The sequence below is a fragment of the Adelges cooleyi genome, unplaced genomic scaffold (genome assembly GCF_023614345.1).
Source record: "Adelges cooleyi isolate 19-005CV unplaced genomic scaffold, UGA_ACOO_1.1 ACOO_flye_CR_arks_rails_tigmint_CR_PRNA_249, whole genome shotgun sequence".
NCBI classification, from domain to species: Eukaryota; Metazoa; Arthropoda; class Insecta; order Hemiptera; family Adelgidae; genus Adelges; species Adelges cooleyi.
The window spans coordinates 31,321-53,802 of NW_026095914.1; the positions used below are offsets into that span (position 1 = coordinate 31,321).

A 22,482-nucleotide genomic window follows, 5' to 3' on the forward strand; every position below is an offset into this window, starting at 1 on the left:
TTTATAGTTTAAGCCTTTTTTTTTTTACTTATAATAACTATCCCGTTCTAAATAGTATAATTAACTTTTAGACATTTTTTTTTATAAGACAATTGGTACAACTGTGTAAACGATGTAAGCTAAAACTACCTTCGAAGTCTCGATAGTTATTGTTGGTTTAGTTTAATAGTGAACATATAAATATCAAAGCGGACAACGTTATAAAATAAATAACAACGCATTTAAAAACTAGGCTAAGCCATATTAGGAGCTACCTATAAAAATATTAAGTTTATATCAACTGTGTTTAATAATTAGTTATTTATTATTATTACAGTATGGCTTACAAAAGTATGGCAATTGAAATAACTTTTGTTCTAGCAAATATTTTAAAGTTTTTTTTCTTTCAAATAATTTATACTCATTTGCGCTTTTCATCTTTATATTTATTCTCTCCACCCTATATATACACTTATATTTAGCAAAAAATGTTTTTCGTCATTTGTCTACAATTATAATTAATTTATAAATTTAAAAAAATATTCCACTATAGAGTACCTATTTATTTAATGTTTCGAAAATTATATAATATGTGACTTTATTTGTGGTTTAAATTTTTTCCTTTAAAAATTTCAATAATTTAAGAATTTACAGCATTACTTTAAAATGTAGGTATTGTAGGTTAGCTATTTTAACTAACACACTAAAAAAAACTAATGGTTTTAATACAATTTTAAACTATACTATATTTTAATTTAATATATTTTTCGAACTGATTACACATAACTATTTTACTTATTTTTAATCCTGTATGTGAATTTAGATATGGACATTATTGAAATATTTTTAGTATATTTCTTATAAATTTAAACAGTTTAATTATTATTAAAATAATTATAAATTTCGATCAAAAATGTCTCAACATTTTTATTTTGTTACTCCTTTGCCAAAATATGTGAATCTGTTCATTCCTCCCTAATAAGAAACAACTATATTACATTATCTAGGTAATTTATTTCAATTACTCATCTTATACTATTGTAATTATTTCAGTTTACTTCCTGGACTTATAATACTTATATTTCTGATGTACCGCCACAAATTAAGCACGTTAGTATATATAGTATATATAGTAGTTATAGTATATAGTAGTAGTATATATAGTATATACCTTTAATGTTTCATGTCACGTGTACTTTTGGCGATTAAACTCCAAACACTGAAGCCCGCACTTGATTTTTATCCGTCTAACTTCTAGACATTTTATTTAAATTAATAAAATAGAAAATGAGCTTAATTTTCAAAGAAGCAGCATTGAACACTAGCTTTTTTAGGATCGTACTAACTTTTCCCATCCGGAAGATAGTTCATACTAATATTACGTAAAACAGATGAATATAAAAATGTTCTAAGTACTGAAAAATATAGTAAAATATGTATCTGCATATATAGGGAAAAAAATTGTTTTCAAAATATACATATCTTCCTAGATAACGAGTGTCATACGCAATAATCACCCTGTACTCGATAAAGTAAACAGCTTTTGGATACAAAAAAAAATAGGACACGGCTTGTTTTCCCGTAAAAGTTTGGTTGGTACAAACAATAAAATTGTTTTTGTGGTTTCTTTAAATAAATAATATTTCAGTAGAGAATCTCACTGTTTACGTTACACTGTTTTAAGTCGTACTCGAACCGTAGACGCCATATCGTTTCAAAGTATAATTTTATTCCTATAGCAATAGCGGATTTTAAGGATGGCATTCAAAGGAAGTTTTATCAGAATACTATATTTGTCATTTATTGTTTTAGTGATGACTACAGGTAATTTATTATATATTTTTACAAATATATTATTGTAAATAATGTAATAACAATCATTTTTTAAATATTTATAATTTTTAGTCTAATACGTATTTATTATATTATAATTTTATTAATTTTTATAGTAAAACACTACGCATGATTTAAATAATTCAAGCCTTTGGTGTCAAACTATGGGCCTTAATTTAAACGAGTCATAATTTACATTTGATTCATTCTGCCGCGCAGTGATAATTCTTTATCATTTTCAAACTTAATGTTCACGGTCTTATTAAAGTCCCTAATTAAAGTTTTGTGATTATCAGAAGATTTTAATTTTTCTGAACGTGTAAATTATAATATTTATTCTACAGCTATTAGAGACGTGGGATTTTTAAAAACGTAACTGTTTCTACTTTAAGAATCCTAAATGTTTGTGAACACTTTATGTATCCTTGGTAAAATTGGCCCTAAAATTTGGTTCAGTTATTTGGAACCCTTTTCACAAGTCAGTCTCAAAATTAAATTTAAAACTACAAATGCGATCCTGCGAATAATTGATTATAAAGTTGATATGTCTAGTAGGGATATTGGTGAGGTTGCTGGTTAACTTAATATTCTAACGTTAAAAATCAAGACGCAAATTAGCTGTTAGGGTATTTGTTTATAAATTACTAAATAACACGGTTGACTGTCTGGAAATATTGAGCGAAATCGGATTTAAAGTACCAGAATTTAATATACGCTTTAACTTTTTATACGCATAAAAGCTCTCTAATATATGTAAAATTTTATTTACTTAATCGTCTTTTGATGTCGTGTCCAATGAAGTGTCTAATTACTAACAGTTAACTACTAATAATTTACAATATTCATGTTTAGCTATTGTTATTACTATGGTATTTAATTAGTTTATTATTATTATTTTTATTTAGTTTACTTAATTGTCTATGGATGTCGTGTAATGAAATGTCCAATTACTAACCGTCTACTAACTACCATAAAATTACTTAAAAATATTAATGATTAGCTTCTATTATTACGGTGGGATTTTATTTTTAACCCTTATATGTTTTTGCCACGGGTACACATTTTTTAATTCTTCTTCTAACCGATTCGCGTGACGGAAAATTTTTGAGTGTGACGCGATCTACCGGTGGTTTTTTTACCACTAGATGGCGCCAAAATAGATTGCAAAATACCGCAACCTTCAAAAACATATAAAATATGATTCAATGTTTTTCTGCGGAGTGGAGAAATTTAATCTTTGTGTGTTTTCTTTTAATCATTATTGTTGTTGTTATTATCTTTATTTTTTTTTCAGTCATAGCCGGAAGACCCAGAAATCCTGGAAGTGAGTGTTATTAATACATTTTGTTTGAACCAAAACGAGCCTCACAGAGATTGAATATTTTAAGACAAAACATTTTATAACATAATAGAAAAAAGTCTTTAGAAATTTGTAATTGTTTAATTTTACTCGAATAGCTACAAACATTTGTTTAAATATAACATCTAAATTAAATGTCCAAATATAAATGACATTAACAGGCTCGTACAGCGCAAAGAAATCCATTAATATTTTTCAAATATACTAAAAAATATTTTCACAATATATTTGAAAAAAAACCATTTTTAGTTTGCCATTGGGGCGCATGGATTGCTTCTCAAAGATGTCAAAAAGAGCATTAATAGTATAGTGATCTTTATCACTAATAGTGGAGTCTTCTTCTTCTTTATGTTCCTCTTCTATCGAAGGTTGGAAATCATCATGGCTATATGTTCTTTGTCGTTGGCTGCACTGAATAGTTCCTTAGTGTTGTATAGGAACCACTCTCTTAGATTTTGCAGCCAGCTCGTTCTAGGCCTTCCCCTAGAACGAGCTGTAGTAGCTAATAGTGTAGTAGAATAGTATAATAGTACATAGGATCTATTAACTGGATAAAATTATAAAATTAACTAAAAAACTTTTAAAAGACTAAACTAAGCAATAATACTACGAGCTAATAAAATTAAGCACCTACAAAAATCATATTTATTTTACTTTTTTGTGATCATTTAATTGATTTTAATATAATGTAATATCAGTTATTTAAATATATGTCTGATATGATGTGTGAAAGATTAAATTTTTTTAATAAAATCCAAAGGCAGATTAATTTTATTAATTCGTAATTTTATATTTTTTTATATAATTAGTTAAAATTAACGTTCCTTCGACATCTGATATTAGTTTAATGGGGTACCTTTTTACTGTGTCTAATATTTAATTTTATAATTGTAATAATTTATCATGTTCTAGCACGTAATGAAAAATATTTTAACTACTAAATTATTACTAAAAAAATAATTTACTCAAATTTTGCATTTTTTTTAATATTACTAATTTGTTATTTCCTAGGTGAAGAACAAACTCCTCTTCCCGGTTTGTATAAGTATAAAATTAATTATAATTTTTGGACATTTTTAATTTTTCAATATAAAATTATTATAATATAATTTACTTTTGTAAGTAGGTAAAGCAGAGGACCAAAAAAATAAGAGTAAAGAAAGTATGTATTGTGACATATCTCTTTAGATTTTCTCTAAAAACTATATTTTGTTTAAAATAATTATTTTTACAATAAACTGTAGTTATCATGTAAAAAATATATAGTTATATCTATTTAGTAATTTATTTTGGAGTATAATAACCTTAGATAATTTTATTAATACTTAAGTGGTATTTATGTACACATTTGGAAATATAAATAAAAAAATTGTTGTATAATATGCATAAAATATACATCAAATTGTTTAAAAATTAAAAAACTTTTGAAACTTGAGTGGGGTATTATATTTACACTATTTATATGACAATGAGACAAAATGTCCCAAAAATGATCGAAGCTCATAGCAGACTTAGCCTTCCTTAAGCGCTGCAGGGATACAAATATTTTGCTGAATTGTGTGAAGATCAAACACAGTTTACAATCAGCGAACACAGCAGCAATTTTCCAAGAAGCCAGCAGGAAGTTAATAAAAACGGAGATTTACAAAGTACGGAAGAAGTTGTCAATAGTAGACAGCAACATTGGAGACATAAAGAAGTTATTAAATGAGGTCTGGATCAAAACACGTGGTGCAAACTTCAAGACATGGTTGGCAAGCAAGCAGAGATGATTAAAAGGAAGAAAACAGAAACTCAAACTCAAGAAGAAATTTGACAAATTGAAAGGCGACCAGAGTCACAGTAACATCCAAATACAAGAGAAAAACTCAGCAATTGTAAATCTATCGTCAAAACAATTGGATGAAGACAGTGTCAAACTACTAGAGAAAGGTTTCAACTATGATGTAGTCCCAAGTAAGATACCGAAGGAAGAAATCATCTGTAGAAGCAGGTATCCAAGGTATACCAGAAGTTGAACGGGAAATAATCAGACAAGAAACGTGCAAGCTGTTAAGAGAAGCCAAAGCACCGATGACAAACATAACCAGGAGCGAACTTAGAGCGGCAAAGAGATTAAGGCTGGATAAGGAAATTTTGGTTCTCCGGGCGGACAAGGGAAATGCTATGGTGATTATAAACACAGCTGATTATGACTCAAAGATACAAAAGCTTTTGAAGGAGGGGCCTTATAAGCTGTTGGAGAAGAACCCTTTCAAGAAAAAACACAATACAGAAAAAACTCAGAGGACAGGTACCAAGACTTCCTACAATATACAGCGTCCCGAAGATACACAAAGAAAGAGTGCCGCTAAGACCAATAGTAAGTGCAATCAATAGTCCCACGTACAATTTAGAAGGGTATTTGTCAAGTAAGCTGCAGAACGAGATTGGGAAAACAGACACGTTTGTTAAGGATTCGGCGAGTTTTGTGAATAAGCTGAGAACAATGCGATGGTTTGAGGGAGAAATGTTGGTGAGTTTCGACGTAGTCTCGCTATTCACAATGGTGCCAGTGTCAAAAACGTTGGACATTATTAAATCAAAAGGTCGGTCAGAGGACAACCTTATCGACCTACTTGCCCAGTGTACAAAATCAACAATATTTACCTACAAATCGCAAGCGTATGAACAGACGGATGGCATGGCGATAGGATCAAGGTTGGCACCAGTCTTTGCAACATCGTTTGGAGTGGTTTGAATAAGAAGCTGTCTCAACATCAAAACACAAACCAAAGAAATAGTTAAGATACGTGGATGACACGTTTGTCATTTGGCAGCATGGAGAGAAAAAGCTTGAAAATTTCTTACAACACTTGAACAATATCCAGGCGAACATAAAAATTACGATGGAGAAAGAAGAAAATGGCAAGCTGGCGTTCCTAGACGTATGTGTTGAACGACGGGTGGATGGCACTTTAGGCACAGCAGTTTACAGAAAAAATACACATACAGACCGATACTTAAATTCTGAATCACATCATTGCCCCAAACAGAAAGGGGAATTTTCCACACGTTGGCCACACGATCTGTTCGCATGCAGAAGAAGAAAAACAGCACCTCAGACAAACGTTATGCAGCAACGGTTATACCATTAGTGCAGTGAACAAGGCCCTGCGAAACGCAGAACGTAAAAATAAACAACAAGGCGCAACAAGGACTATTCAGGAAGAAGAAGATATCAATGGCACAGTGGTAATTCCGTTTATAAGTGGATTGACCGAACGCATAGCACGAGTAGCAAGGAAATACAGTATAAGGACGGTTTTCTCAACAGTGAAGAAATTGGAGGAATTTTTCCGGAGTCCAAAAGACTGAAACTCAACACTGAGTCCACTCAGACCTGCTCACATCGTCAAATAAACGACGAAGTAGTGCAAGAGAACCGAAAAGATGTGGTTACACCAGAATTAAACTGGTCAAATATTTCCACCTTCTTTTAAATTAATACAATTTAACGTCATGTATCTAATGTGTCTATATGTAAAATAAAAATAAAAAGTTTAGACTATGATAACCTTAATTTATTAATTTTGTTATTGTATAGAAATCGAAGACACTGAAAGTATGTACACGTTTTGATGATAAATAATTATCATATCTTATATGAACCCAAAGTGGTTTGTTTGATTTAATTGTACATTAAATTTATTATATTGGTCACTTTGGATTATTTAAACTTAATTTTTTTTTAGCAATCCCACCAGCACCCATCGGTATGTTTACGTTTACAAAATAATAAATAACAGTTTACATAATATTTGTATTCATTTAATAGTAATAATTTTACTTAATTTTTAATTGTATGTACAATAATAATTTAATTTGGACTAAAATTCTTTACGTTTATACGTAAACGTAGATAAGTAAACAATAATTAATCATTTTTTAGAATATAATATAATTATACGTTACTGTATCCTTAATTTAATTAATTGAATATTATTTTCTAGAAATTACATCTTCCGGTATGTATTCGTTTACGTAGTTAAATAAATAATAATTTACGTTACTGTGTCTAATATTGCACGACGTTATGAAAACAGTGGTATTTATACATTTGCGTAGATAAATAGAAAATATAATTTAGGCGAATTTTGCATTTTTTTTTTCAATATATTATACGTTACTGTGTCAGATATTTAATTCAATACATATTTTGATTAACTTTTTAAATAATTTGCTAAACATTTTGACTGGTAATCTAAGACGCACTTTATAAATGATTAAAACGTTCTTAGTGTTTAAAAGAAAACATAATTCATTCTTACATATTTAAGACCATTACTTTTTTTTTTTTTAGACTGTAATAACTTAACGTCTATACGTTTACAAAATAATAAATAATAATTTACATAATATTTTTATACTTTTAATAGTAATCATTTTATTTCTATTTTTAATTTAATGTACAACACTAACTTGTTGTTTTATTAAAATTACATTTACGTATATAAATATACGTTAATGTATCCTAAAAATAATTAATTGAATATTATTTTCTAGTATCGGAAACTGGCGGTAAGTATACATTTACGTAGATAAGTAAATGATAATAGTTTATGTTACTTATAGTCTGATAATATTCGTTAAATGTTGTAAATTTATTGATTTCTAGAATGCAGTGCCGGTATGTATACGTTTACGTAGATAATATAACAATTTAGGCGAATTCTGCATTTTTTTTTCAATACATTATACGTTACTGTGTCCAAAATTTAATTCAATGATTATTATAAATGTATTATTTTCTAGGAGCAGCACAACAACGTCGTAATCCCGGTATGCATACTTTTAAGTATACATATTTTATTTGCATTTTTACAATACATAATATTTTCAATACCCAAGTTTTATAAAAACCATACAAGTAGAGAACTTTAAGAAAGTTGTTTTTTTTTTGTCCTTCTCGTTCTTAGCTTAAACTAGTTAACCGTATTTAATGAAATTGACATTAAAACCATTCCAGATTTATTTAACTATTTAGGTTAATTTTGAATTTTTACAATATATAATTATACGTGACTGTGTCCAAAATGTAATTCAATGATTTTTATTTTCTAGAAGTAGCACAACAAGATCTTAACGGTATTTATACGTTTACGTAGACAAGTAAATAGTAGTTATTGTGAAGTAACCATTTTTTTAAGTATATAATAATGCTTTACAAAAACCATGCAAGTACAAAACTTGTCGAAAGTGTTGTTTTGTTTATTAGGTTTTATTTTCTGCTAAAACTACTGCAGTAGACACTAAATTCATTCCAGATTTATTTTTAGTTTAATTAGTTCTCACGAGCTTAAATAGTCTATTAATTAATACATCATTTAAGATTTTTATTAATGTTCGGTAATTTTGATTTAATATGCATTAAGTAAGACAAAAATGTAAACTTACATTCTTATTATAAAAATGTTTTATTTTTCAGAAGGGTATGGTTGTAACGGTAATAAAAATTATTTTAAATTATCTTTTTTAATTTACGTTACTATAAAATAGGTATATCAATGTATAATAACTAAATAAAAACTTAGTAAATTGAAAGGTTTGATTATTTCTATTTGAACAGAATACCAAGTTATATATATATATAAAAAAAAAATATATATATATATATGTATATATGTGCGTGTGTGTGTGTGTTTTTCACTGGGAGTATACTAAAATGATTTTATTTATATCAAATTAAATATTTTATTTTTAAAAAATATTAAAATATCATGATATTTAGAAGTTCAAATTTATAAATAATTATGATAAAAGCATTTTTTATTAAACTACATAAAATGTCTGAGTATTGCCATTGAAGTTAGTTAGGAGAACGCACATTAATTTGTTTTTAATATTTCTTTTTCAGTATTCAAATCTGTAATAGGTAATACAAATTGTTTTTAATATTTTTTTTTTTTATTTTATAATAATATTATAATAATCAATCTAATATATATAGTTTAAAATATTTTTTTAGTATTACAGTATTACCAAAATTTTGTTTTCAGAAATCTTTGATGAGAATTGGAAGTAATATAAATTATTTTTAAAAATGTTATTTGTATTTAATAATATTGTAAATTTGTCATTAGTGTGATGAGAAGACCGTAATCGTGAGTATATTTAAATTAACTTTTATAAAATGAAATAATGTATCTCAAAAAACAAATTATCATTCTCGTTTTATTTAAAATGATAAATTAAGGATTGAAAAAATGATAATTTAAAGATTAACATTAATTAATCATTATTGTAATAGCAATTTTTATTTAACTACATAAAATGTTTAACCATTTTCATTGAAGTTATTTAAGGAATTCCCATTTTTCATTTAAACATATTTTTATTGTCTGTTAAAAGAAAACATTTGTTTTAATTTTAGTACTTAGTAGTGAGTATACTATGATGATTGTACTTTTATAAAATTTAATCATTAATTACTAAAAAAAAAAATAAAAAAGTAACTAAAAGCATTGCAACTATAATGATACGATATTTTTTTGTAGGTTGCGCCATAATGTGAAAGAGGACAGATGTGAGTAACTAGCATAATTCTTGTATAAATAACATTTTTTTGTGTTATAAAGCCAAATGTTTTAATTACAGAATGCTGATCCTTAATTTATTATCACTCATTTTATTCATACTTTACATACTGATATTGATTGTTTAGAGTTATAATTAACTTTTATTATAAAAAATGTATTATCCATGATTTTTTTTAAATCAAGTTTTAACGTTTTTCGATGTAATAAATTTCAAGTAATTTAGTTTCGGTAATTTTTAATAATTTCCTTTATAATAATATTTAATTGACGACATAACATAATGTATTTATGAATTTTATTATATTACATATATTCATTTAATTATGCTTTGATTTTTTGATTCCTATTAAAGTAAGTCGGCCAAAAATCACACATAACTTCCTGACTAAAACAAATGCCGAATAAATAAAATCTGTTTCTTCAGGAAAAATCCTGATGGGAATAACTCAATCAGAAAAAAAGTATTATATACTTAATGCTTCTTTTTTAATACTTATATGTTGTACTATATCGACTAATACAATTACTTAAATGTTAAGTTTTAAAAAAAAAGCGTGCTTTGATAGTTGAACTTGTATTAACTAATTACATATTATGTACTGCGATTTGATGACTATCAATCGCAATAGTTTATAATTTATGAAATTGAAAATAATATAATAATAGTATTACAAACCCTAATGTATAAATACATTGTCAGAATTTCACTTTTGCTCTAAGAGTTAAGTGACAAATTAGATATAATATTATGTTTTATGCCAGAATTAATAATGATACTTAGGTATTTTTTTTTGTTATTGTATTTTTTATGCTAGATATTTATCTTTGTATTTCTACAAAAAGTAAAATCTATTATGTAAAACATTAAGCACAAATAAAATATACGATCAACAATATCGATCATACGTTTCAGTCAGAACCTACGCACAAACGGCTTCATTTTTCAACTACAGACAAAGATGGTTTAGAAACTGGGTTTGCTACAAGCATGAGCGTTTCCTCAAAGTGTTTGTCTTTCTGTTTCTTTCGCACTTGATCCTTGATCACTTGGTCTTTTCAATTGTGGAAATGCTTCATACTTTTCACTTGTCTGTCGTAGTTGACGAGAAGGAAGTATTGACCACGAAATCTTCAAATTGTGTTTGACGTAAACGCTGTCGATACTGACACATCCGCTGCACAGCCAATTTGGCTGATGTAATATTTGAATTGATAATACCCAAACTAAAAACATAATATCCATTTTAAAAAGTTATCTATTTTGCGTTTTATTAAACATTACCTAACTTCACATTGACATTCTCGATATTCTTGTAACCGCTGCACACCTAATTTGGTCGACGAAAACTTTGGATTGATCGGCAGGCTAAAAATATATCCATGTTGTATTAATATATAATCTCGCTTTTATTCATAGATTAAAAAGTGGTTACCAAGGTAAAATTTACAGTATTTGTTATAACTATAACAAATGCTGTTATTGACTATTATTTTATTATTATTATTAATATGATATTTTGAAAGCCTAACTCAGTTTGAACTTGTAAATTAAAGAAAAAAATAATTAAAAACGTTTTAAAGTTATACCTTTTAAACTATATGCTTTAAAGAAGAAGAATGGAAGTAATAGTAAATTTGTATTAAACATTTAGGCCAGTTTTTTTTTTCAACAGTATTAGTGTCGACTGCTTTTAGATAAATGCAACCGTTATTGCTTAGTACTTAAGTATTGTTGAGGATTCTAAAAACAAACAACAAGAAAAGATATTACTAATAATTCTCAATTATATTATTACTACAAATAATCATACATTTGAAGGTGTGCCATTATTTATAGTTAATCCTTCTGTTGTGGTGTATACGATTCTCGGCATGGCCAAATACTAGATGCCCAGGTCAATAACTAAATATTTCGAAAAGCTGCTTCCATTGCCTCTAGTGTTGGCTTTTAAAAGCTTCGGGCTCTAGTTACTGGGTAGAAAATGTGTTGCCCAGTTTTACTGTGCAAAACACCTACTTGCCCAGTAATAAACGGTGGTCCAACCAAGACCGACACACCCATATCTCCTGTGAAATATTTAAAAAAACAAACCAAATTAATTTTAATAGGATTTCAAATTTTATACACATCATTTTTATAAATTAGATGTAATTTGTAAGACACACATTTAATATGTTTTAGGATATAATATGTTTAATATGTAAGTTTACAATATCATAAATATACTAAACATTTACAATTTTTAGTTTTTTCAGAACTTTAAAGTTTAATTTTAAGAGCTCTGAAGAATACTAAAAAAGAATTAAATATTTAGTAGCTTAATGTTATTGTAAAATTACACTTATAACTTTTCAAAAGAAAATCAATAATATTACCAAAAAAAAAAAAAATTATATATTTTAACAAATAACTTACTTAAACTCCACGGCTATTCCTCAACTCATCCAGAAGTCAGCTGCTACACAATGAGTTCAACAACAAGTCCTCTTGCGACTCGAATATTCTTGCCATTGTATCAATAAAACTATATAACACAAATTATGTATTGTTATTATTCTGCAATATATTTTTCTTAAGGAATCTTTTATTAGATTTACGTAGGAACAAAAATGAATTAAAATTTTTGTTATTTAAAATTAAATTTTTTTAACTTATATAATCAAATATATCACATTGGATGTTATCAATAATTATGATGTTACATTAAGAACAATTGTTTTTTTTTTTTAACTTTTGGTGTTTTAGAAAAGTGATGTACAGCTTTAAAATAACTGTACGAGTATGTTTCAGATTTGATACTGAAAATTGTTTTTTTTTAACTTAAGCAAACCAAGCCATGATCAAGTTAGGTTATGAATATCCGGACCAACTCGTTCCTGTTTAAAAATTTTAGACCAGACTATACCGAAATAACAATATTGTTTCTTAACAAAATTAATTAAAAATATTTTATTTAAAAAAATATATTTTACTTATATGCATCCCCATTGAATGGCTTTTGAGAATTGTGGATCGACTGATAGCTGTTGTTTGATTCATCTAAGTAATTCGGTTTTGTATTTTTCACTAAGGCATTGGTGTATTGCTCTTTTGTGTCTTTATTTTCTTCATCTATTTTAGTTACGGTCCCGTAGTTATAATTTTCCATTTCAATTCTGATGTTTAGCTAGTTTCTCACTACTTAAACTCTAAAATCAAAGAATATTTTATAAAATTAGGACAAGAACTTGAGTTTAATATTTTAAAAAATAATTATAGCTTCAGTTTAAACACATAAATAAAACATGAGTGCAGGCTGAATTTTTGACCTAGGAGACCCAACAAAGGTCCGAGACGTTTTATCAGAAAATCATGTTTAATCAATTCTATGTTCATCCAGTAATAGCGGACCACAACTACAATTTTAGAAGGTTCAAATGCTATAGCCAGTAAAAAAATTATGCATACTCTTTTCAAAATTATGTACTAGTTTACCTAACACAAATAAATAGTACAAACATAGCCTTAATAATTTCCTTTATAATAAAAATATCATATTCCATGTAAAATAATTAATTAAAATTAAAAAATGTCTGCTAAAAACATAGATTATACTTGTTTTTAGAGAGAAAGTATAAATAAAAACACACAAATAACGACTACTTAGTAATAGTAACAATTTTACATTAATAAATAAGAAAATATTTGGATCTCAATAAATTAAAATAAATTAAAAAAATCACTGGACTTTTGCTATTAGATCAATTGGCCTTATATTCTCCAATGCAATTAATAAAAACCGAGGCATTTAATGGATTGGTGGAAAAAAAACATGACAATAGTTCAAAATGAATTCATTGATTCAGAATTTTTTAAACTAAAAATGTTTCAAAGAAAAATTATAAACCAATCTATCCATAATATACTATTTGTAGCCATAATCATTTTCTCGATTGAACAATGATTACATTGGCTTTTGATATCTCTGTGATTATCATTATATTACTCTTCGTAATATACGAATCTAAAAAATTGGCAAATTGTTAAAGCTAAAAGAACGTAAAAAATAATGTGATTAGTACAGCAATAATATATTATTAAAACTATACATAAGTAGAAGTAACAGAAAAATGTAAATTAAAGTTCTACAGCTTTTCGCTACCTAATTAAATTACAATGGTCTTTAAAATGATAAAAAAAACTGTGCAGGAAGTGCGATCACCCATTTTTGAATGTAAATTATGATCTCAAGATACACATTAAACAAACTTTTTTACGGATGGTTAGTAAGAAATTACAAATTTTTAAAAAATCACAAGGTAGGCTCGCATTTTAATAAATATGAGTATGAATCCCCAATCTGTTGGCCACACGAGCTATCAAATCCAAGTATTTGAATTACCAATGAACGTTTATCACAATGGTTTCAATCGGTTCAGTAGTTTAGGTGCAATCGAGCAAAACACGGGAATAAACTTATGACACAATAAAAAATTAATTTTTCAAAAACCAATTTATAGAAAAAAATTTTTAATGTTTACAAAAGAAAAGTATCGTGGCATATGCTACACTGGATGGCTATAAACTAGCATATTCATCACTATGGCCGTTGATAGGTAACAATTTTAATTGTTTTAAAAATCCTCATTGAACCCGTAAAATGTAGTTTATTATTAAAATAAATAAAACTTAAATTGTAATTAATGATAATGTTAATATCGGTACTTACGTTTACACAGCTACTTCGAGACCCTCAGATTTAAAGACCACACGGCACAGCGCTGATCTGGAATGTTTTTGGATAATATTATGTATAACCGCAACGAATAATAATTTTTAAAGAAACTACAGTGTCACTGCCTTATAAAAAACATATACTGCGTGAATCGTGACGAATGAAACAGAGTGCTCTAACACAGAAAAGTTCTATTTTGTACCAACTCGAGTGTAAGGTAAATGATTCTTTAACGCTATAACGAGTGTGGGGTCAGTTCATTTATTAATTCACAGCTACCTATATGAAAATTTTTTTATGATATAAACTGTGCAGTCGGCACTCTGCAGTATGCAATTGCTAAAGATTATTAGATAATATTTTTCTGTAGTCTGTGCTTCTAAAAATTGATAAGAGATGTAAGCATGTGATAACAGCGGCGACCGCGGCCCGAGATGGTTGGCTGGAGGTAGAACGCGGTAAAGTAAATATCCTATCGATATTAACCTTTGCAATTCAATCCCTATAGTCTCTACTTTCAGTCAATATCTTTAAGTGATAATGGTACACAGCTCGGTCTACCACAGTGTTGTATAAAATCGTCAACAAACTCCAGAAACACATTATAAACCTTGGATGATAAATAATTGTCATACTGCCACAGAACACAACAATCTTATAACGATTTTACAAGTGTCAAACTGCCCTCGGCAAACGTCAAACGGATGAAAATTGGAATTTCGAGTCAGTGATGGGTACGACGGTTTGACCAAACTACAGCCGTTCGATAGCAACACTTGTCGAAAATTGGTCAACTTCCAAAAGGTGAGAGGAATGTTCAATAAATACCTACATATTTTTTATTATTTTCAATTATCATAATTTCACGTCACTACATTCCAGACAGAAGTTCTAGTCGTAATATCCTTGAATAATTAAATAAAAACTACCTAGTTTTAGCTAAATGTAATTGTAATAGTAATTATACTGTGGGTAAACTTAGAAATTCACTAATTTAACTAATGTATCATAAAAAAAATTTTGCTGTTTTTTATTCATAGAGATAACGAATTTGTCGAAATGGAAGATTATTGCCTTGAATCGTTGATACAAGTTGAAGGAACGACGCCTATGCAAGTAACAAACAACTCGGCAGATGAAAAATGCGATTTGTGTTTAGAATCGTTTACATCCAAAAATCAATTGAAACATCATATTACAACATCGCACAACGTTATTTCTAATATCGATGAAATTACAATTAAACAAGAAGAAGAAGATAATGTTTTCGAGTAAGTCGATTTTAAATTTCAAAATACCTAAATAGTCTTTTCCTAACTGTTCATATTCATGTTTGGACTTTTACTAATACTTTATCTAATCTGTGATGGAGCCATAAGGTGGAGAGCACTGTACAGCGTTTTTAATTCTCACACACTGCCTGCATTCATCACTAACTTCACAGGCGAACATACTTGAAATTCATTTTTAGTATTTGGCTTTAAAATTTAACATCTATATAAAATTTTTCATAACGTGACCATTATAATTAATATATAAATATTGAATAAATACAAGATTTTACTTGATCATTTTTTGCCTAAACTTAAAATATTTTTATGTAAAATATAACTAATTTTTATCTTATAATCGATTTTAAATCTCAAAATACCAAAATTGCCTTTCCTAATAAATCAATTAAATTGCAATTAACATATAATAAGATTGAGCTATTATAGAGAAATATAACATAAATTATGACTGTTCGTTAACCATGTTTGAATTTTTACTTCTCGCATTATTAGCATTTTAAGATGGAACCACAGATTAGATAAAACTTTATCTAATCTGTGATGAAGCCATGAGGTGGAGAGCACTGTGCAGCTTATTTAATTCTCACTCACTCGCCCACATTTTACACTTTTGTCTTCATCACTAACTTCACATGCGAACATACTTAAATTTTATACATAGTGATTAACTTTTAAAATTTTGCATTTATATAACATTTTATCATAATCTTTAAACTCTATAAATATAATAATATATAAAACAAGGTTTCATTTGAAAATTGTATCCCTTCAATAAAAATAATATTATGTAAAATATAATCAATTTTCATATAATATTAAAAAAAACTGAAATATTTGATGTTTTTTACTCGTAGATATAACAATATGATCAACGGGATTAATGTTAAACACGAATGTTCAATTACAACAGATGTCAAAAACGAATTCAAGTAAGGCTCTTTTTAGTATTAAAACATATTCTGTAAACAAGTGTATTACATATTTAGTATGTAACGACTATGTAAATATATGTTTTTTAAACTATACGCTTTGCCAACTAAACCCTTTATTTTAGTGTTTTATTTTATTTTATTCGGTATTGTTACAAGTCTCTTTTTTTCTGTATATGTTTCATTGTTCAAAATCAATATTTCTTGAGTTATCCATGGGTAAATAGATGCTAAACGTTTGGTTCAGTTCACATTGGAGGCTTTTATTATGTTTTCTTTCACAGAATTAAATTCTAGACATTATTTATCTTATGTAGTAAACATTTGAACAAAACTTGTTGATGTATATATATCAGTTTTCATTTAACATTTTCTCATAATCTGAACTCTATACATATAATAATAAATAAAACAAGATTTCATTTGAAAATTTGTATGCCTACACCAAAAATTATATTATGTAAAATATAATCAATTTTTATATATTATTTAAAAAAACTAGGTATAACATTTGTTATTTTTTACTTGTAGAGATAACCATACGATCGACGGCATTAATGTTCAACCTGAATTTGATGAAATGCAAGATTATTGCTTTGGATCGTTGATACAACATGAAGAAACGATACCTATGGACATGAAAGTAACAAACAACTTGCCTGACGAAAAATGCGATTTGTGTTTAGAATCATTTACATCCGAAAATCAATTGAAACATCATATTACAACATCGCACAATTGTATTCCTGTGATTGATGAATGTTCAATTACAACAGATGTCGAAAACAAATACGAGTAAGGAACTTTTTAATATGAAAATATATTTTGCAAAAGGGTGTGTATTACATATCGCCGCCCCAGTAGAACAATGACACAACGACAACATTTGGTTAAATGGGCTAAATGCTTCAATATGTTTAGATACAGCGACCGTATTAGGTAGAAAAACGACGTAACTGTAGTTGTAATAATTAATTGTGCATTCATGAATTATAAACATTTTAGTGAAAAATAATTTGGTTTTTTGGTTCTCTTGTTAAATTTCAATTATTGCAGTTGTTTCATTGTTTTACCGGGGCGGCGATATATAGTAACGACTCTGTAAATATATGTTTTTTTAAACTATAGGCTTTGCCAACTAAACCCTATATTTTGGTGTTTTAATATTTTATTTTTTTCGGTATTGTTACAAGTCTCTTTTTGTCTGTATATGTTTCTTTGTTCAAAATCTTGAGTTATCCATGGGTAAATAGGTGCTAAGCGTTTGATTCAGTTTAGATTGGCGGCATTTATTATGTCTTCTTTGACAGAATTAAATTCTAGCTGTCCATTTATTTTTCTTATCTAGTAAACATTTGAACAGAACTTGTTGATGTATATATTTCAGTTTTATAAAATAATTAGAAAAAATACACTTTTGAGTAGTAGTGTATAAGAGAGTAGACCAAATCTGAGTAGGGATAGGGGGTAGTAGATAAGGGTGAGATTTAGCCGGTAAATAACCGAAAAAATGTGTTACCAAAAAAGCGTTACGCTGTTACGCGCCGCAATGTAACAAAAACTACGAAGCGACGACGAAAGACAATTATCGGAATGACCATTTCGGATCTATTTTGAATGTTAATCTGTTACGCTGTTATCTGATTTGAGATAAGAGATATGTTGTACGTTCAACGTTCAAATTAGAACTAAATAATAAATTCAAAACAGTTTAAGAGCCCAATTTCTCTATGAATTGTTTTAAGCCAGATAATAAACACTACATTGATTTTTTTCATTGAGTGTACATAATTTTGCAATCTCCTTGGCCTTATGCTATAACTGGAAGCTTCATGGAACTTCACGATCTTTTATATGTTCTGGCCAAAAGTAACTTAACATAGTTTAATATATAGAGAATTAAACTATTTTGAGTTTATCATTTAGTTCTAATTTGAACGTTGAACGTACAACATAACTTAGCTAATACGTACTTAACATAACGTAGCTAATAATTATTGTATGGAATATAGTGTTACTTACAAGATGGATTCTGATGAATTTTGGACGTTTGTCAACAATACATCGTTTTCGTCACAAACAACAGACGCTGAAAAATATCAACGCTTTCTACAACAGCGAAACCGAGTATGTAAGAAAGTAGATAATAGATCCGATCAATCCAACGAGGAAATTAACATTGATCCGATACCAAATTTGCAACTAACGAACCCTGATGCGGCGGAGCTAATGCCGACGCAGAAAGATAAACGAAAGGAACCACCGAAGACAAACACGGAAAGACAGCGCGAATACCGAGCACGCAAGAAATGGAAGATGGATAACCCTGATTCGGCGGACTTAACGACGACGCAGAAAGATGAGCGAAAGAAACCACCGAAAACAAGAGCGGAAATACAGCGCGAATACCGAGCGCGCAAAAAATTAGAGATATATAACCCTGATGCGGCGGACTCTATGACGATGCAGGTAGATGAGCGAAAGAAACTACCGAAAACAAGAGCGGCAATACAGCGCGAATACCGAGCGCGCAAAAAATTAGAGATATATAACCCTGATGCGGCGGAGCTAATGCCGACGCAGAAAGATAAACGAAAGGAACCACCGAAGACAAACACGGAAAGACAGCGCGAATACCGAGCACGCAAGATATTGAAGATTGATAACCCTGATGCGGCGGACTCTACGACGACGCAGATAGATGAGCGAAAGAAACCACCGAAAACAAGAGCGGAAATACAGCGCGAATACCGAGCGCGCAAAAAATTAGAGATATATAACCCTGATGCGGCGGACTCTACGACGATGCAGGTAGATGAGCGAAAGAAACTACCGAAAACAAACATGGAAAGACAGCGCGAATACCGAGCACGCAAGAAATTGAAGATGGATAACCCTGATTCGGCGGACTTAACGACGACAAAGAAAGATGAGCGAAAGAAACTACCGAAAACAAACATGGAAAGACAGCGCGAATACCGAGCACGCAAGAAATTGAAGATGGATAACCCTGATTCGGCGGACTTAACGACGACAAAGAAAGATGAGCGAAAGGAACCACCGAAGACAAACACGGAAAGACAGCGCGAATACCGAGCGTGCAAAAAATTGGAGATATATAACCCTGATGCGGCGGACCCCACGACGACGCAGCTAGATAAACGAAAGAAACCACCGAAAACAAGAGCGGAAATACAGCGCGAATACCGAGCGCGCAAAAAAATAGAGATATATAACTCTGATGCGGCGGATTCTACGACGATGCAGGTAGATGAGCGAAAGAAACTACCGAAAACAAACACGGAAAGACAGCGCGAATACCGAGCGCGCAAAAAATTGGAGATTGATAACCCTGATGCGGCAGACCCTACGACGCCGCAGATAGATGAGCGAAAGGAACCACCGAAAACAAGAGCGGAAATACAGCGTGAATACCGAGCACGCAAGATATTGAAGATTGATAACCCTGATGCGGCGGACCCTACGACGACGCAGATAGATGAGCGAAAGAAACCACCGAAAACAAGAGCGGAAATACAGCGCGAATACCGAGCACGCAAGATATTACAACCTGCCAAGAATGTCGCAGAAGAGATGGAAATTCGCGACGTAAACCATTCGTACGTTTCGCCACCTTGCTCTCCCGCCGACCTACAATTCGACAAGCGCTTCACGTCACAAAAGTGAGCATAGTTATAAATAATTTTCCCAAATTACTATTATTATAATAGACTATAACTCTTTTTTCACAGCTCGTTGACACACAACTCTGTCAAAGAGTCATTGCAAGTTTGGGACGTGAGATTGCGCTAACTGGTAAAATGATCAAGTGGCACCAAAGTCTACTCAGCGCACTCTTCAAGAATATAGATGAAGAGAAGAAAGTTCTACATATTTTAGAGAACAAGCAAAAGAATATGAACACCCTACAGCGTCCAACCAGATCCGACGTCTAGCTGTCTTGTTCGTATAAATTCGCAACGATATTACTGTATCGCGCATATTAATTTTATGTATTTTATGCAATATAAAAACTACTTTCTTTCGTCAATTGTACTTTTAAAATTTTTTTGGAAACTTTCGACTTGTGTGACTCGTTAACTAACCTAACCTATTTATCCTGAAATTTATTCGGACATGAAAATGTTCTATCGTGTTTGCAGACTCGGCTGAAAAATGGGCTTTTTCGGTTATTCGCCAGGGTTATGTACCAGAGCTAAGACATGAAAATGTCAATATTGTATGTTATTTATAATTAAAATAAAATAAATGGTTATTTTTTGGTATTGAAAAAAAGTATGCTGTGAAATTGGGTTGGTCTGATCTGGGGTTCTTAAAATGTTGTTAAAATATGACTATTTTTAATAACATAATTTAAGTACAGGATTAGTTGATCCGAGTTAGAAAATACAAGTAATAAATCTTAAATAAATATTTTAAGAATAGGACCGGTACTTGAATGGCATCTACGGTCTAAGGCTGAAACTATAGTATCTCAATAATCCTCTAAGTTCTCCCATTTCATTAAGTACACTGTCATTGGTACGGAACTCCATTAGCAACCTGCGCCAGCACCACATTTCGAAGCTTTCTAAATATCTTTCTTCTGCTATTTTTATCACCCAAGACTATTATTTGTATAGAGCCACGCTCCACACAAATACTTTTAACTAATCGTTTTCTCTTATGGATACTCATCTCTCTGGAGCATAGTAATTTCATGCAGTTCATAAATGCGGGTTTCGCCTGCGCTATCCTAGCTTTAATTTTCTTAGTGCTCTTGCACTTGGTGATTCAACTGCCTAGGTTTATTATATAGATGTTTACTTGTTCTGAATGGCTATTTCCCACTTGAATTTGGAGTCTGTGTCTTTGTTGTGTTTTCTGGCAACCTTAGTTTTTTACTAGTTTATCTCCACCCCTATTTTTGTCTATTGAGCTATTCCTTTATTTCTTGGATTGGTTGTTCGAAATATACATTAAACAACATTGGTGACATAGGACATACTCATCTAGTGCCTTTCCATGTTTTTGGTGTTGCTGATTGGTCTTCCATTCCTATTTCTGCAGTTAATATAATATAAAACCTGTATTATATATATAAGTTGCTCATACCGGTTATTTTGTTAATAATATTTTTTGTTCTCTTGTAGTAGAAAGTAAAAAATTCTATGTTAGCACTCATTGCTCGTTTGCTGGTATTTTTATAACATTTTTAGTTTTAATACGTATATTTATTTTACTTTTTAGTGTTGGAGAAACTTGCGTTGATACAAAAGTAAAAGTTGAAATTGAAGGAAACGGTGGTCTTTTGGATTCGCAAACAATAAACTACAAAAATACTTTTAGGTAAGGCTGAGTGTTCAATTTAATATATTAAATTATCAATAGTTTTGTCGTTTAACGAAAATACAATGTAAGCTATACTCGTATATGTACACACAATAATTAAAGAGTTTTCTTAGTAACCGATTTTCCAATTCAACGTACATAAATGTACATCAACATTCATTCAACAGACAATTAAAATTTACTAGCCTGTATTTTTTGTACATTTGATACATTTACAAAGATCAAATTAGAATTTATAATAATATTATACAATTGTGAAAAGGATATATTTTTTCAAAATTTTATAATTTATTGTTCGACAATGTTTTGTTGTAGTGACAATCGTACGAGAAATGAAGTGAATAAAAACACTGATGGTTGTTATTTCGAATCGAGGACTGAAACAGATAAAAACAAACAAACAGCAACAAAGTATAACAATGAAGATATAACAAAACAGCGGTT

At 29.5% G+C, this 22,482-nt stretch overlaps 1 protein-coding gene and 1 long non-coding RNA gene across 3 annotated transcripts; one reads left to right on the forward strand and one right to left on the reverse strand.

Annotated features, from left to right (window-relative positions):
• Positions 1–10,460: 10,460 nt before the first annotated feature.
• Positions 10,461–14,788, reverse strand: LOC126837457 (uncharacterized). Its single transcript, XR_007685522.1, has 7 exons — positions 14,460–14,788; positions 12,724–12,939; positions 12,167–12,275; positions 11,562–11,817; positions 11,338–11,491; positions 11,033–11,116; positions 10,461–10,974 (listed from the first exon to the last, which is right to left on the reverse strand). It is a non-coding gene; the product is annotated as an uncharacterized LOC126837457 (long non-coding RNA).
• Positions 14,789–14,919: 131 nt separating this feature from the next.
• On the forward strand, positions 14,920–22,035 carry LOC126837456 (cylicin-1-like). 2 transcript variants are annotated; one of them, XM_050571363.1, is made up of 7 exons: positions 14,920–15,269; positions 15,506–15,736; positions 16,612–16,686; positions 17,218–17,481; positions 18,699–20,369; positions 20,439–20,649; positions 21,937–22,035. In XM_050571363.1, exons 2-6 carry the CDS (start codon positions 15,525–15,527, stop codon positions 20,497–20,499), a joined length of 2,283 nt encoding a protein of 760 aa, XP_050427320.1. In that variant the 5' UTR covers positions 14,920–15,269; positions 15,506–15,524; the 3' UTR covers positions 20,500–20,649; positions 21,937–22,035. The 2 variants fall into 2 exon arrangements, with proteins under 2 accessions (XP_050427320.1, XP_050427319.1); XM_050571362.1 differs by lacking the exon at positions 21,937–22,035 and adding an exon at positions 20,850–21,523.
• Positions 22,036–22,482: the final 447 nt, after the last annotated feature.